This window comes from Corvus hawaiiensis, chromosome Z, assembly GCF_020740725.1.
Source record: "Corvus hawaiiensis isolate bCorHaw1 chromosome Z, bCorHaw1.pri.cur, whole genome shotgun sequence".
NCBI lineage: Eukaryota > Metazoa > Chordata > Aves > Passeriformes > Corvidae > Corvus > Corvus hawaiiensis.
Window position 1 is genome coordinate 74129017 of NC_063255.1, and position 17160 is coordinate 74146176.

General features: G+C 40.0%; 1 protein-coding gene across 2 annotated transcripts in view; it reads left to right on the forward strand.

Moving 5' to 3' along the window:
- Nucleotides 1-1496, forward strand: part of SLCO4C1 (solute carrier organic anion transporter family member 4C1) — a 28631-nt gene extending 27135 nt beyond the window's left edge. For both annotated transcript variants that reach the window (XM_048292508.1, XM_048292509.1), the window contains one exon: nt 666-1496. In XM_048292508.1, coding sequence (XP_048148465.1) covers nt 666-790 — 125 coding nt within the window. In that variant the 3' untranslated portion in view covers nt 791-1496. The remainder of the gene's footprint in view (nt 1-665) is intronic.
- The last annotated feature ends 15664 nt before the right edge of the window (nt 1497-17160 follow it).

Sequence of the window (17160 nt, forward strand, 5' to 3'; positions counted from 1 at the left end):
TTTAACGATCTGTTCCCTTCAAATGTGAGGTATATATGCTAGTGGGAGAGAGGGTAGGCTAAGCTTGCATCTGTGATAAGTGCTGTTGTCCTGTGTTCTAGCAATTTTGATATTTACAGTATGTAAACTGAAGTACTGATGACTAATTCTGAAACTGAAAAAGCAGTAGTCACAATTTCAGGTTTAAGGATCTCGTGGCATATTTGTGATAAAATAAAATACTGCTTTGCCCTTCTCCTTGGCCTTCCAAGTTGCACAAACACCTTTCTGTAACTTTTTAAGATGGCTGATCTTAACAGGCATTCTATGTGTGAAGTTTTAGTTTCTGGAAAATGGAATATTGATATAATGAATGACAGTACTGAAACAAGAAATAAGAAAGACTTGCACTTCAGGCTAGAATGGGGTGAAGAAATACAGAACTGAACAAAGGTAATAGCTGCTGCAAGCAAAAACTGGCAGGCAGGTGAGGGGTCCGAATTCAGTTGGATGACTGCTTTTATCTGCCCTTTGCTATTCATGTAAAATACATTTAAATGGAAGCTATGAATTTCAGTCTTACTGGGTGTATGTAAATCACCATATAAAGCCTTATAAATGAGTGGAACACTGTGTCTGCTACTGAAAGTGAGTGCAATAAAGACTCTCCTGTTCTTTGCATTCAGGTGCTGCTTGCAAAACCATCACAATCATCTTTGTGGTCATGGCAGTGTGTTTCTACAAGCCTCCACCATTAACTAAAGCCCTGCCACGAAAGACTTCAGAAAAGATATCTGTTATATGCACATAAATTATGAACAAATCAGGGACTTTTGAAAGAAAGCTGTAAAAATAAGCATTATTACAATACTTGTACCAAAGTTCTTGTTGCGTAAATATAAAAGATTATATTCAACATTTGAACAACTTGAAATATTTTGAATCTGTAGTGTTCTCTAATTTGCTAAACATTGTTTAGTATTCCATTGTGTCTATCCAAAGAAGTTACACTGAAATTTGCAGTCTAATTTTAAAAGTCTGGTATGTAACTTAATTGAAACAAGATGGAATACTCTGATCATAAAACAGGAAAACTGAACTGAGCTGACTGAGCCCCGTTTATCCTTAAATGTTATTGTAGTGGGAGAAAACAACTTACTTGGTATATTGAAGAGAACCGTGTTTGTTTAAAAAGGACTTAATGTGCACATAATCTGGGCTAGTGCCTTTGGGGATTTGTCTGCAGGACAAATGCAGACATGGGAATGTGTGAGTTTGGCTATGCTTTAGAAATATTTTTACATGTTACCTTAATGGCATAAGTTCACTTTTTAGTATTTGTAGGAAAATGTAAATAGTTATGATAGAATAGCTGGGTTGCAAAATCAAAATACTTGTTAATTTAAGTGCTTGAGTTTCTATCTGGAATATATACAGAAACTTGCTGTCAGTGGCTTTATTTAAGCATTGTTAAAATGTTTCTATAAAATTTGAAAATAAAACCTATTTTCTTACTACATCTGTGTGTGCTTTGTCATTTCCAAATGTGAGTTCTTCTTGACTCCAAGAAACACAATGCTGAAGGCTAGCAAGAATGTGTATGGAAGCATCAAAACTAAAATATGGCTTTAGTTGTTCTTTTTGACTTATATTTTATTATGTTATGAGTCATGCTATTAAAGCCATATTTGTATAGCACAATGCAAGTGGTCACAAGTTAGCCACTATTACCAAACATTAAACTGTATTGCCTACTACCTGAAATATCATTGAATACTGACAGGAAAATTTTAATGAGTAAGATATCCTCTATACTTGCTTTACTTAGGTAATATTTTTTTTCTCTCTTGCATTGGCTGTTCATGTCATTCTTATGAAGCTGTGTGCCCTCTTCCTTGGCTTAAAAGGACTGTACTCATTGACTCTGCTAAGATTTTTTAACCAAGTGCTAGAACAAAGGATTATGACATAGTGCTCATGTTTCATCTAATTCTTTATATGTACCTGTTAAATTAGGTGGAGGTTAAGTACGCAACTCAAGAAGATCTTCTATTTGTAAATAGCTGTCCAGGAAATAAAGCAAAATAGACTATACCCTGTGAAAGCACAAGACTTGATGGGTTTTGAGAGAGAGAAGGAAAGGGGCAGGATTTGCTTGCTTCATATAGATGAGTGTCTCCTGGTAAGTTCCTGATGAATGGGCTCATAGCAAGAGATTCATTACCCCTGAAAGAATGAAATACTGATCTTCCTTAATGTTTGGCAGTGTGGCCTAAAACTCTGAATTAGTTTTCCAGCTCTTGACATGGTTTGTGTGAGGTGTAGCAGGTCATGAAAAGACATATAGTATCATAGCTGGTAAACTTGTTTCTTTTTTCTTAGACTCTGAGATCATGGCTTACAGTTTCTGGTGCTTAATGTGTTGCATAGATTACAAAACTTGTGAGGCAGAGCAATGTGAGAGCTTTCTGCTAAAAAAGCTTTTTGTTTGAGAACTTCTCCAAATTTAATAGATTAACACCAAAATTTACTTGCAATGGCAAGAGTACATTCTTTCTGGTGTCATGAATACTGAGAATGGGGAAAATACGAATTTTATTTTGCATGTGGCTAGTTTTAATTAATATCATTAATTAGAATTTTAAAATATTTTGTATACATACCTAGTTTGTGAGGTCTCTTTGCACATGATTAGAAGTATCTGAACAAAATGACCTGAAATGTGTTGGTTATAAACAGAGTAGACCAAAGTACATCTGCTGACAGATTATGGACAGAAACATGGGAACCTTAGCAATGCTGCAGCATATTGGCTGCTTTTACATGTTTCTCAGTTGCTGACCATTACTGAGATGATGACAGTATGAAGAACTTCTTGTTAAAGCAGTTACTTTGTTAAAGGTAGGTTCAGGTGTAAGGAACTGTAAGAAAATTACTGAAATCTGAGTCTGAAAGCCTTCAAAAGGGCTGTGGGTTAAGTAGTATTTGTTTTTATGAATGAATGAATATAAAATACTTTCTTAATCTTTTGTTACCCTAGAAGAATGAATGTACAGTTAAGGTATTAGAACTTTAGACTTCTTTTGTTTGTTTGTGGGATTTTTTGGTTTTATTTATTTGTTGTGGGTTTTTTAATTGTGTGTGTGCACGCTTTTTTCCATCCCCACCAGATGGCTCTGTTTCTGCTAAAAAATAGCCAATTTTGTTGGGTTTTGCATGCAACATTGCAATTTTTAGAGTGCAGAGCAGAAAATATGCAGCTTTTGCAAAAATACTCAGTTAATGAAAGTGTAACTGGTGCCTTTTGTCTGCTTCATTTCTGCTTTTGCAGTGGCAGTGACTTTCTTTTTGTGGTAAATAAATTAATATGCTTGTTTATTACTTACTTTCTTTTCATGAGGTGTCTGTGAAGCACAATAGGCAGCTCTGTTTCTATATGGGTGGAGTACTTTTCCCCAGAAGACAGAAATCCACTGGCAGAAAAGATCAATGTTAGATTAAAGAAGCTTTACAGAAATACTGAGGAAGACAGTTACTCTTGTATCTCAGTAATATATGATGAAACAAATTGGGAATAAATTATTTTTGTGCTGCTTCCATGGAAAATACAGGCAGAAGAATGAGTCTGCTATATAGAGGAGTCTTGTGAAATTGGGCAGCCTACTCACGTGTATGCCTTTCAAAATCTGCATAATGGGAATGTTGGTAACTGGTTAGAAAACACGTGGTCCTCTCCAGTCTACAGAACACCTTCGTAAATGCCCAAAAGGAAGTACAAGTGGCACATATAAAGTTTCTTTCTGATCATTACTAATATTCAAGCTTTCATAATTAATATATTAATTTTTAGTATTAAATGGAGGTATTGAGCAAAGGTGAACTATAAACCAGAAAAATCATCATTCTCTCCAAATTAGTCATTTACTTCAAAAAATTGTTTGGCTAAATTGATACCTGTTTTGCCCCCAGTATTTTGCTCTGAGATTGTCTTTAAAGATATAAAATGAAGGAAGTATTTAATTTGAATAGAAATAAAATCATAAACTAGAGGTCTGAAGTCAGTGAAGGTTTTGCTGTTTATTTAAAGGGAATCAGAGTGCTTAGACAAACTGCAAGAAAATTGTTTCGTATTTGATGTGCTTGCCAGGTATCCAGTTGGAGGAAGTTTCTGTCACAAAACTGAAAGGATCTGGTAACCTATAAACCTTGTAAGAAATGACTGTACTATAATAGAAATGCAAGCTGGAGATAGAAATCAGTTGTTTTCAGAAATTTTTTTCCTACTTAGTCATGTTTTAGAAGTGTCTCACTTGTCATGTTTTAACTGGCTTGATGTAGAGTTTGGTTTAAAAGATTAGGAAAAGCCTGCTGATTAATGCAAATCCACATCTCCACCTTTGCAGTTCACATTTCTTAAGCATCTGTTGCCATTCCTTCAAATGGCAAACTGTCAGGCTATGGATAATAGAGGGTCCAAAACACTGAAGTAACTACCTTCAGTAAATGAACTGAAGCAGTTCCTTCAGGATATTGGCAAATAAACATGCTAGAACAGCTGTATCAGGAGATATGAAATAAAACAAATGCAGGCTGAAAATGTGACACAGGCAAATTCATATAGGAGATAAAGATGATTACATTGCTGTTGTATTTTATTCTAGTCAAGGTTAATGACCTGCATTTGAAGAGCCTTGTAAATCAGTTATTTGTGTCTACCAGAACACAAGGACATACAGTCAATGATTGCTTAGGCACTGTTACCGTGGGGAAACTGCAACACGCATATCAGTCAACGAGGCCCGTGGAAAAGAAATCTATATGGACCAATTCTTGATAGATGTTTCAGAGAGATGTTTATTTCTCCAGCTGCATGGTTGGAGGTTTGTCGAGAAACTGTAGCAATCACGGGACCCGAGGGTCCTTCCCTGCGCAGGGGAACACAAAACAAGCAATGGGGAACGAGGCTGACCAGGGGCTGGGAAACCCTGTGTCTCCCCCCCAGGGCCCCTCTCCCAGGACCACGTGGCAGGGGGAGGGCTCCAACATTTCACCCGTTTATTTTTAACAAAAAGAGATTTAAAACTTAACATTGAAAACAACTGGATAAACATGAGATAAGAAGGACAGTTTCAAAACAAAACAAGCCACCCTCCTGAGTCTTTAAATGTCCAAACAGATTCTCTGGAACATCTTAAGGCTGGCAGAAGGGAGACCGGACTCTCTGGGCATGCTTTGTGGAGAAACTAAGGCAGGAGAGGGTTTCTTCTATTTGTACCTGTTGGAAAGCTAAACAAAAATAGTTAATTTCTTCCCTCCCCCTTTTCATCCCCCCCTCGGCATCGGAGAGGAGTTGTAGGGAAAGAGAATTGTGTAGGGAAGCCATGGGGTGAAAAACAGAAATAAACTGGTGATGGGGTAGACTTAGGAAAGGGTTCATATTGGGTATAGGGTAAAAGGGGAAAGTAGGTTGTGGGTAGGGAAGTTGCTGGGACGGATATTGTTTATAATTTTGTGCATAATGGCTGCCTTTGACTGGAATACCCCCAGGCCCAGTAACATTTGCTGCTTGTAAACCCTTCTTTCCTTGCACTATATCAAATTGTACAACTTCCCCATCTCCTACACTTTGCAGGTAATTTTTAGGGTTATTCTTTTTAATAGCAGTTCTATGAATGAATATGTCTTCTTGGTTGTCACATCTTGTTATAAAACCATAATTTTGTTTAACATTATACCATTTTACTATTCCTAAAACCTTAGCTACAATGATCTTTTCCTTTTTCCGAGTGGTTGCTGTTGTCTGTCTCGCTGCATTTTTGCTTTCTTTTTCGCTTTCACTCGCTTCCATGTTGGAACTGCCAGGGTTGTCAGTGCTGCTGGGGCCGTCGGGGCTGCTCGTGCCTGCGCACTCTTCTTGGGGTCGCATTCGGGGCCGCACGGGCTGGGCCGGGCTGTGCCGCTCAGCTCCCCGCGCACCGCCTCCTCTGCTCTCAGCTGCACTGCCACTGCCTGGGGCCACGCCCACACCTCGGCCGGGCCCCCGAGCGACGACCCCCCCACGCCCTGCTCCAGCGCGCGTCTCGGCTGGGCGCGGCTCCGCTCCGCCGCCACCGCCGCCAGCCGCCGCCCACGCACCGCCCCTCTCGGTCAGGCATTCACGGGGCTCGCTCCACCATGCGCTGCACGGGGCCGGGTGAGCACCACCAGGTCACCCCACTCCTGCCGTGCCTCTCTCCACTGCTGACACTGCAGCTCACGTTGCTCTGCCCACGCATGGGAATTGCCTGCTGCTGCTCGCAGAGCGCTCGCTGCACGTGGCCTGGGTCGCATGGTCCCTGAAGCAGTTTTAACTTCACAAGGACACAGCTGACATTGTTCAACAGTCTCGGTAAGTAAATAATGTTCACGAAAATATTCTTCCATCGGCATATATTTTGACTCAAAAATCAACTGTGTCCAAATGGTCTTCCAAAAATCTTTGGTAAGAATTAAATCCCAGAAAACATAGAAAAAGTTCTTAAACAACCATGCCAGGAAGTGTTTCAGTTCCTTTTGAGCTTGAATTAAGCTAAAATTTACAAATCGTTGTTCAAGAATCTTTTCAAGTTTAAGATAAATGTCCATATGCGGCTCTGAGAGCCAAGAGTCTTTCCATGGTTCCTCCATACTTTAGAGATGGAACAGCAAAACAAACACAAGAAGAGAAATCCAGAGTTTACTCAAAAATCAGTCGCTGTCCTTAGGGATCAGGGATCGTTCTGCTCGCAATTCTCCACCATTTGTTACAGTGGGGAAACTGCAACACGCGTATCAGTCAACAAGGCCTGTGGAAAAGAAATCTATATGGACCAATTCTTGATAGATGTTTCAGAGAGATGTTTATTTCTCCAGCCACATGGCCAGAGGTTTGCCAAGGAACTGTAGCAATCACGGGACCCGAGGGTCCTTCCCTGCGCAGGGGAACACAAAACAAGCAACGGGGAACGAGACTGACCAGGGGCTAGGGAAACCCTGTGTCTCCCCCCCAGGGCCCCTCTCCCAGGACCACGTGGCAGGAGGAGGGCCCCAACAAGGCACAAAATCTCCTGGAAACAAACCTGGTAATGGGCACATGTAGTAAGTGTTGTGGTTTAACCCCATTTGGCAACTAAGCCACACAGGGCCACTTTTTTCCTCTCTTCTGGTGGGACAGTGGAGAGAATTGGAACAGTAAAACTGAAAAAAACCTTAGGATTGAGATAGATACAGTTTAATAAGTAAAACAAAAGCCACACATGCAAACAAAGCAAATCAGGGAATTCATTCACCCCTTCCCATGGCCAGGCAGGTGTTCAGCTATTCCCAGGAAAACAGGTCTACATCACATGTAATGTTGACTTGGGAAGAGAAGCCAAACACTTCAAACATCCTCCCCTTCTTTCTTCTTCCCTAAACTTAATATGTAAAGCATGATGCCATATGGTCTGGAATATCTCTGTGGTCATCTGGGGTTACCTGTTCCGGCTGTGTCCCCTCTCAAGTCCTTGTGCACCCCTAGCCTGCTCACTGGTGGGGTGAGAAGCAGAAAAGCCCTTGGCTCAGTGCAAGCCCTGCTCAGCAATAGCTAAAACATCCCTGTGGTATCAACACTGTCTTCAGCACAAATCCAAAACATAACACTCCAGATACTGTGAAGAAAACTAAGTCTAGCCTAGACAAACCCAGCTCAGGAGGATAGCTACAATGAAAAAAGATACATTATGTGCAGTTTAAAGGAGTTATCTTTCTGATGCTGTGAAAATTATTTGCCTTCTTTCAGGGCTGGATCTGTCATATGCATAACTAGTCTTTTTTTTTTTTTGTGGGTTTTGTTTACAAGATAATATGGTAATGTTTCCTTTCCAGCTAGCACTTTAACATTCTCTTGAGTATGGCTCTGTTTTCCTTTGGGTGCCCCGTCATTTGATACAGCACATCAATGAGGAATCTCTTTAACTTGATCTCCTAAGAAAACAAGGCAAATGTGACGTATTATTGTCAGTTCCATCCTTGCTTAAGTTTTCCTTCATGTCCTTCTTGGGAATTTTTTCACCATGACTGAATCTGTACCACATTTGACACAGAGAAGATAGAAATATCTGAAACTTCCAGAAAATTTCATAATATTCATTGGAACAGATACATGAGTGCCGTTCACCAGAGAAAGTTATAACTCAGTCACAAGCCTTTATTTATAGCCAAGAGTCAGCCAGGTGATGGCATGGAGATCTGGAGGAGCAGATGCCCTTTGTAGATGCTCAGTGAAATTGCACTGAGAAGCAACTTTATGATTGCTAATGGTTCCTTAAAAACTGGATGAAGAAACCAGAAAGTGAGGATTTATCATTGTCTTGGTTTTGAAAGACAGGTGTCTGCTAAGGAAGGCAGAAGCCTCCCTTGAAGTGGCAGATATAACCCCTTTTCCTCCAAGTTGTTATCATTTTGAAATCAAGGGCCTTTAGGCAAAGATGTGGGAAATAGGAATAACAGTTCTTTACTCTATATATATATGTATATATATATATATGTATATATATATATATGTATATAACCAGTCCAACAAAACAATAACCATGGCAGTAACAGCAATCACAAACCCAGTGCCAGCCTTCTCGGCTGTCAGGCCCTTTCCCCTCGGGTGCAGTTCCGCTCGCAGCCGGCAGGGGCGCTGGCGGCTCCCGGTGAGCAGGGCAGGTGCGATGGTTCCCCCGCGGCTGCAGGGGGCGCTCCGGAGCGAGCTCGGGGAGCACGCGGCACTGGTGCCCCGGGATCCCGGGGAGGGATTGGACAAAGAATTCAAAGACTTCACAAACCCCACACGGCTGGCTTCAGTGTCCGACTGGACTCTCGGGAACAGCAGGCTGGAGCGGTAGGCTGGAATGGCAGGGATGAGCACAGATCCCAGAGGACAGATGAGATGTACCCAAACGGAGAACCCCCCCCGGAGGTTGGGCAGGCAAGGCAAGCACGGCTACAGCGTAGCGAAAACTCGAAGCAGCAGCGGGGCAGGGAAAAACAGCTTTGGGATCCCGGCGTTGTTTCCAGCGGAAAAGAAAAACGGCCGAAGAAGAAGAAACAGCAGCTCCTTTCTCTGCAGCTTCTCTCTCCGAACGCTGAGAGCGAACTGACCCCACCCCCAGGTGAAACAAAAGGGTAGCCAGGTCTTTTTTTTGCTCTCAAGCACCCAGCGATTTATCATCTTAGTAACAGAATGGGGGAAAATTCCTTTAACAGGAAAAAAACTAGACCTCTTAAAACCCCAACACATTTAAACCTGCAATAACTAATACTGAGAGTGCTCCAGGTAAATATTTTTACATTGAAAAGTCTTTGAGGTAACACAAATGTCAGATTCATATAGGTTTCATTTAAACAGGGCTCTGACTTCATACAGATACCATTTTTGACATTAGTTAGTACTTATTATTGAAGAACTGTCTCTTGCACACTGTGTTCACTGAAAGAGATGGAAAAGGTCTTGCGTATTGTTTTGATCCCACCACTCAGTGAGCAAATGTTTAACTTCAGTCATTATTGCAGTTCCCTCAAAGTATCCTTAAATTTCAAGCTGAGCAGATGGATAAATTCTTGTAAGGAAAGTGATGTAAGCAACTCAGAGCTACTGAGGCAGTAGCTTCTACCATGAAATGGTTTTCTCATCACGTTCACACATTCAGACAGACACGTACTCTCACTGAAAGCATGAAGCCCGTAGGAAAGACTGTGAAAGCTATAGAAGACAATTGCAAAAGCAATTAGATACTATTACTTCATTTGCAGTAGTAGTAAGTCTACCCTACTTTACTGACCTTACTGCATTTTTCACTACAACTTTACAAGTTTTTGGGCATTTCTGCTTTCTTGAATACTTGATCTGGTAAGGAAAGTCTGCCTCAGGGCCTTTTGGAGTTAGAATTTTTTTTATTGGTATAGCAGAAAAAACACTCTTTTTTTCCTTGCCTGTTTTGCTAAAAAGCTCTATTGGACATTTTCTCAGTACTGAAGTTACCATTCTGGGAATAGTCAAACAGATATTTGGTTTAGTTTTAAATTATTTTTTTCAAAATTTTGAAGCTAGTTATGTGAACAGACCTAAGCAAGTGAGCTTTGTTACGTTTCAGAATTACGCCAGACTCATGAAATTTTTTTCCTGTTTAAAAGTGAGAGTTGGCCACTAAAGCATTGAAAGACTAAATGTCCTAGCCTAGTCTGTCTAAGGAGCTGCTTAAGAATTTTTAATATATTGTTATTTGGTCTCCCGTGGAAATGTTAAAAGTTCTTTACACAGTTTCCAGAAGCAGTCCTCAAACTGCCTGCAGGGATATTGACTAATGCAATGAAGGTTCTTCTGTGTTCTCATAGAATCACAGAATTATGAAGATTGGAAGATACTTTTAAGATCATTCAGTCCAACCAACACTGTCACCACTAAACCACACCACCCAGTGCCAGATCCAGGTGCCTCTTAAGTACCTGCAGGGATGGTGATTCTACCACCTCTCTGGGCAGCCTGGTGTAATGCCAGACCGCCCTAAGAGTGAAAATTCTTTTCTGTTATCTAATCTGAATCCCCCGTGTCTCAGCTTGAGGCTGTTTCCTCTGGTCCTCTCTCTGCAGGTACAGTAGTGGAGACCAACCCCCATCTCACTATAACCTCCTGTTGGAGTTGTAGAGAGCAATGAGGCCCCCCTGAGCTTCCTCTTTGCAACACTGAACAATCCCAGCTCCCTCAGCTTTTTCTCACAGGATGTGTTTTCTAGACCTCTCACAAGCCTTGTTGCCCTTCTCTGGACACTCTCCAGCACCTCAGTGTCCTTTCTAAAGGGAGGGCTCCAGAACTGGACCCAGCATTTGAGGTGTGGCCTCAGCAATGCTGAGTACAGGGGGATGATTATTTCCCTATTCTTGCTGGCCACACTATTCCTGATACAGGTTAGGTGCCACTGGCCTACTTGGCTACCTGGGCACAGCTGACTCATGTTCAGCTGCTGTCAAGCAGCACCCCCAAGTCCCTTTCTACTGAATTGCTCTCAAGCTGCTCTTCCCCCAGCCTGTAGCACTGCATGGGGTCTAGGTTTGGTTTTTTTCTGTTTGAAGGCATGAAAACTAAAAAACAGTTGAGATTATTTGTGAAAAACAAGCAATACATGCTTCCTGGGGTTTCTTGCATTACACTCAAACAGCACTGTATTAAGGCAACTTATCCAAAAGGTGCATTAAAAATGCTGTGCAAAAAATCTTTCGATTGCAACAGTCAAGTACCAGAAGACTAAGCTAGTAAGATGAGCCAGAACCAATAGGTAGTAGCGGTAAGTATTTTAATTTTCCTTGTTTTCCCTTTGAACTTGTACATTGTGCATGCTGTGCTTAAGATGTACTTGATTTAAAGTAATTTTAAAGCATTTTTAGCAAAGTCAATTCAGAACCCTGCTCTTCTAAATTAATTGCTATAATAGATGCATTTGGAATGTTACAGATGTGTGGAATGCACATTGTTAAATAAAAGTTTCACTTACTAATGTGACGGAGCTTTTTTTTTTTCTTTTTTTTTCTTTTTTTTTTCTTTTTTTTTTTTGTATTTTTTTGCTATGCATGGCTTTTATCCCAGATTGGTTTTTTTGAGGTTGGTTTTTTTTTTTCAGGGTTCTTGTAGCAGGAAAGATTCCTGTTGCTGGAAGCTGCACGCATTAATTGAGAAAAAAACTTTGGTTTTTTTCCCTCCCCTTTTAATTAAAAGAACAAACACAAAACTGCTTGGAACACCATGGGAACTTCTAACTAAAATTTCTGTAAAACTCACAAGCCATAATGAGCAGCTGTTATGATCACCACATGAAATATTTACAGAGATTTCACTGCTGGGTTAGAAAGAGCATCATATAATGGGATTATTGATATGCATGTTGAAGCCCTTACGCTGCAGAGCAACAGTTTGTTGGCAACAAACTCTGATGGAATAGACTGGATAGAATTTGATCTAGTTGAACATCTTTCCCAAATGCTGGAGTTAAGACGTATTTGTCATCTACATACAAAAGCTACATAAATAATGAAGAATCGGAAACACATCAGTAAGTTTTAGCACATTGTTACTTAATCAAAGTATTTAGTGTCCGTGAATACAAGAAGTATATTTCCATGATAATAAAACTGAATAAAAATGGGAAAAGGTATTTACACATTCCATTTAGGTGTTTTTATATTCAATTAGCTTTGGGCTAGTGTTGTTTCCTATTCTGCTAGAATATATAATCATTATTTGCTATGTGCTAATGAAACATTGTTGTATGAAGATTATTGTACGATGAAGTCAATTTCAAGAGAAGTCACTGTGCTGGTTTGGGCAAATTTAGAAATATATCCTCTGAGAAAAGGCAGGTTACAACCACCTCTCCCCCCACCAGGTTCAGGGAAAAAATGAATTTTCCTCGAAGAAAAGTGAAAGAGATAAGATCTATTTATTTAACAAACACACAGGAAAAGGATGATAATGCTAAATAATAAAACCTCTTGCTGTGGAGAGAAAAACCTCGGAAAATTTTTAGAGTCCTTCTGTAGATCTCTCTCCCCCTTCTTGGAGCTGGGACAGGGTGATGGGCCCACCTCCAGGGCCAAGGCCTCGGTGGAAAGTCCTCCCGATGTATTCTGATGTTGAAACCATCCAGCAGAGAAGAAGGGAAAAATCAGAGTCCCAGGAAAACAAAGTTCAACTCTCTGGAGGAAAAGGAGCTGAAAAACTGGCCAAAATCTGGCTGGAAAGAAAGCAAGCTGGGGTGCTTCCTCCTGCTCCCTCCGCTGCTCTTAGAAGCCAGAGGAGTCTGTGTCCTTGAAATATGAAAACAAACTGCAAACTGCTTTGAAGAGTTTGCTTGGTTTTCTCTCCCCCCTCTCAGGCCCAGTTTAAAGGCACAGAAAGGCACAAAATTAATTTCTGGGCATAGGGCAGCAATATGGGATACACATCATAAAGTCACCCCAAGACAGTCACAGAAAGAATAAAAGAAGAAATTAATTTGGTGCAGGAATGATTATGGAAAAAAATTGTGCAGTAGATTTGGTGGGCATTCTATGTAGTACCTTCATCTTTCTAATTACATGTTAATGGGTCTTTTGGAACTTACTCTTTAATTTCAGGAAGCTTGTGTTTTGCACATTGTTTTGTGATGGCATTTGAGACTTAAAGAAGTCTCAGTTCAAGATGATATCCCTTGCGTACATAAAGGGCAATATTAAAGTTGGTATGGTCACAGTGATTAGGTTTGCTTCATTTTGAAAAATTATCCAGATAAACCACACAGACAAGAGTGATCTAGTTAATTCTTCCATTTGTTGGTTTGTGTACTTTGTTTATATGCAGTCAATGTTAGCCAGTACTGGGGTTTTTAAAACAGCAGCAGAACTGACCTGGGCTCAGTAGGGCGAAATGCTGTTATTCTGTTCTCTGTGGAAAAATGCTAGGTAGTGTCTCATTTATAAGAATCTGTTCTTTGAACAGTTTATGCTTACTCTGAAGGCATTTAATTCACCCTGAACTCCTCAGTGGTTTGCATGGATTGTCTGGTGCACTCAATACATATTTTGTTGTCCTTCACTTTCATACTAAAACTAGCAAAGTGCTAGCTATTAGTTTTATCTCGTAACTTTTTCACATTATGTATGTCAGACAAAATATTTTCCATTCATTTCCATTTTATGATTTGGTTTAGCAAGTGATATTTGTAATGTGTTACATGGAATTAGAAATATAGAGGATTCACTTTTTGGGGTGAGGAAAAAAAAACATTAGAAAAATGTGCTCATTAGGTTTATTATTATTTGTCAGAACAATAATGTCCTTTTAGAATAGTGCTCAACATCACTTGTGGGTGGAAAAACAATGTTATTAGGAAGCTGGCATATTGCTTATTTTAACATGAGCCATGTGTTTTACTGTGGAGATTCTTCAGAGTGTTTGCGTGAAGCTCTACTGAAAGACTTGTGTCCTCAGCAATCTGAAAAATAAGTTCACTTAATGAGATATCTGAAGAGACTATCTAAGTGTGTTTCCAACTGGAGTACAATACTAAAGGTAGAAGCAGCTGCATTTATCCAACAACTCGGGCTTGTTCAGGCAACTTGAGGGGAAGTCTTAAATGCAGATCTCAGGGAAACCTGAGCTTTAACTTGCATTAAAAAGCAAAGTCTTCTGTGATTCCACTATCTGGCATTTTAAGTGTTAATTTGTTACTATCACAGGGAGCCAGGTCTAGTTGGTGTTAAGTAAGTAATTTCTTTTCAGAAACGATATTCCTGTCTTACTTCAGAGAGTAACTGAGATGGACAAAATGGGGCACTGAGATCCCCTTCTTTCCCTCCCTCTGCATATACTTCTGAACTATTAAATTAACTAGACTGTAATGACTACATGATTTAACAATGCAAGCATATGCAGCGGCTGCTCTCTTAAAATTAGGATCCTAATGAGAGTTTATTTCTTCAAGCAGTAAATTTATTTACTGAGATCAGCATATTTGTAGCAGAAAATTAAAATGGAAGTAAAATTGTAACTGTCAGCATCTGATGCAGAGCAATACACCAGTAACCATTAAATCTTACTGTTCTCTCTGCAGAAGGAAAGGGATGATGAAGATTACTTCTTTTAGTGCTTCCAGTTCAACCCTGTTGCCTGTTTGTTTTCAAAAACTTACGTGCTTGAACAAAATTCACTTTTCCTTCTATAGTATTAGCCTCAGCTTTTCCCTCTAGAAAGCTTCTTGCAAATCAGATTTATTGTTTTCACAGGCTAAAAAGGAGTAAAATCTGTTACATGGCATGTCAGCATACCGTTTTTTCCTTGACAAATTAAAACACTGTAGTGGAGTACAGTTCACCAGTCCCAAAACTCTTGACAAGTGTAATACCATGTAGTACTTGTGTCCACATTCCCAGGAAGCTGAGTCACTGTCAGGTACAGTGTATGTAGTGGGTCCAAATGGCTCTTGAGAAGCTGTGGAAAGTATCACATACTGATGCTGCATGCTTGGCAGGGATTCAGAAGGCTTGGTATTCTGCATTAACAGATGAAACTGGGAGGATGAATTTTTCAAGGGCCCAGCAGTACAGAAATTTAACTAGCACAAGTTCTATGCTATACTGGGGGGTTTTTTGTTGGTTTTTTTTTTTGTTTGGTTTTTTGTTTTGGTGGGTTTTTGTTTTTTGTTTTTGTTTGTTTGTTTGTTTTTTATGTAGTATTGGAGTTAATTTCAGAGAAAGCAGTAAATCTTTCAGAATGCCACGTAACTCGTTAGCCTATTTCAGGTCTCGGGACAAAAGATAGCAAACTTGTATTTTCTAAAAATGTAGCTCTTATAAAAATATGAGTTAAAACACTGGAAACACACACAAAATATTAAAATAAATCTGCTGGGGACAGGCTACAAACACTCTTTTATAGGCTACTATGTTTTTGTATTCAGAGTTGCATCCTATTAACATTATTGTTGACGTCCCAATAACAGGCCTTAAGTTGACAACAAAATACAAATCTGTAGCTGTTCTTGCCATACTCAAAATACTCAAAATACTCAAAATAGATGAGCCATTTCATCCTTCAGGTTGTTCTTTTTCCCTCCTCATTTAGTTCTTCCCTCTCACAACTTTTATAATATCATAGTTTTAGCTTCAGAATACTGCAAATGTATTCAAATTTATTTTGATTATCAAATTTTTTTGAAAGGATGGAACAACCTCTGGGTACTATTGGAAGTATTTTTGCTTTTGCTTGGTCCTGGGTTTTCCTGTGAAACAATGTAATTGGAGACTGAGCTTAAAGAAAAGTTGGGATATGGTCTTGGTTGTCTTTTTTTTTCCAACCAAGTTCACTGATGACCACCTTAATTCCTGATTTAAGTCAGCCACTGAGGCATAATTTTATATTTTTACCACAGACTAGTTTATAGTATCTACGTTTTACTGTTGTGTTTCCATGTTACAAGACAAAAGTTAGAGGAGAGATGTATGTGTTTTGACTGGGAATTCTTTCCTTCATTCTTTAGTGCAACTCACTCAGACATCTCATGCTTTGCTTGTGGAAATACTATCTGGGCTTCCAACACCATGGGGGCAGCCATGGGTCAGTGTTTGTCTTGGTTCAGTGATGGTCTATTTTAATTTCATGCTTTCATGCCAGTTGTAGATACCACATCTACAAGAAGGCTTGTTGATGGAGATACTCACATTCTCTTTAGTTTAGGAAAAATAATAAAAACACTAGTTCAGCTTTTCTAATGCCATAATGATTTTTAACTATTGGTGTAATGCAGAAATGTATTTTCCTGTTTCATAAAGGCATTCAGAACACCGGGGAAGCCACACTTGGTCTGAGAGTATTGCAATGTCATCACAAGGCTGATAACACTGAGATAGAGGTAGGACCTTGTCTTGGGGTGACTTTGCGATGTGTATCCCCTATCACTGCCCCATGCCCAGAAACTAATTTTGTGCCTTTCTATGCCTTTAAACTGAGCTTGAGAGGGGGCAGGAAAACCTGAGCAAAACTTTTTCAAAGCAGTTTGCAGCTTGTTCAAGGTCACACAGAGACAGCGACTTTTTTTTCCCAACTGCGGGAGGAGGGTGAGAGGGAAGGGAAGCACCCCGGCTTGCTTTCCTTTCCATCCAGCTTTCAGCAGTTTTTTTTCCCCAGCTCCCTTTCCTCTGGAGAGTTGAACTTTGTTTTCCTGGGACTTTGGGGTTTTTTCTTTTCTCTCTGCTGGACTGTTTCAACATCAGAATACATTGGGAGGACTTGTCCACTGAGGCCTTGGCCCTGGAGGTGGGCCCACCATCCTGTCCCAGCTCCAAGGAGGGGGAGAGAGAGATCTACGGAAGGACTCTGAAATTTTCCGAGGTTTTTCTCAGCAGAGCGAGAGGTTTCATTATTTAGCATCATTATCCCTTTTCCTGCATGTTTGTTAAGTAAATAGTTTTTATCTCTTTCACTTTCCTTTGAGGAAAATTTTTTTTTCCCCGAACCTGGTGGGGGAGGGATGGTTATAACCTGCCTTCTCTCAGAGGATGTATTTCTAGATTTGGCCAAACTGGCACAGACCTGGAGGAAGAAAGTTGTGTTTAGGACAGAAGTCCAGATTTTAGAATATGTACATTGTGGTTGCTGTCTGTCTCAGG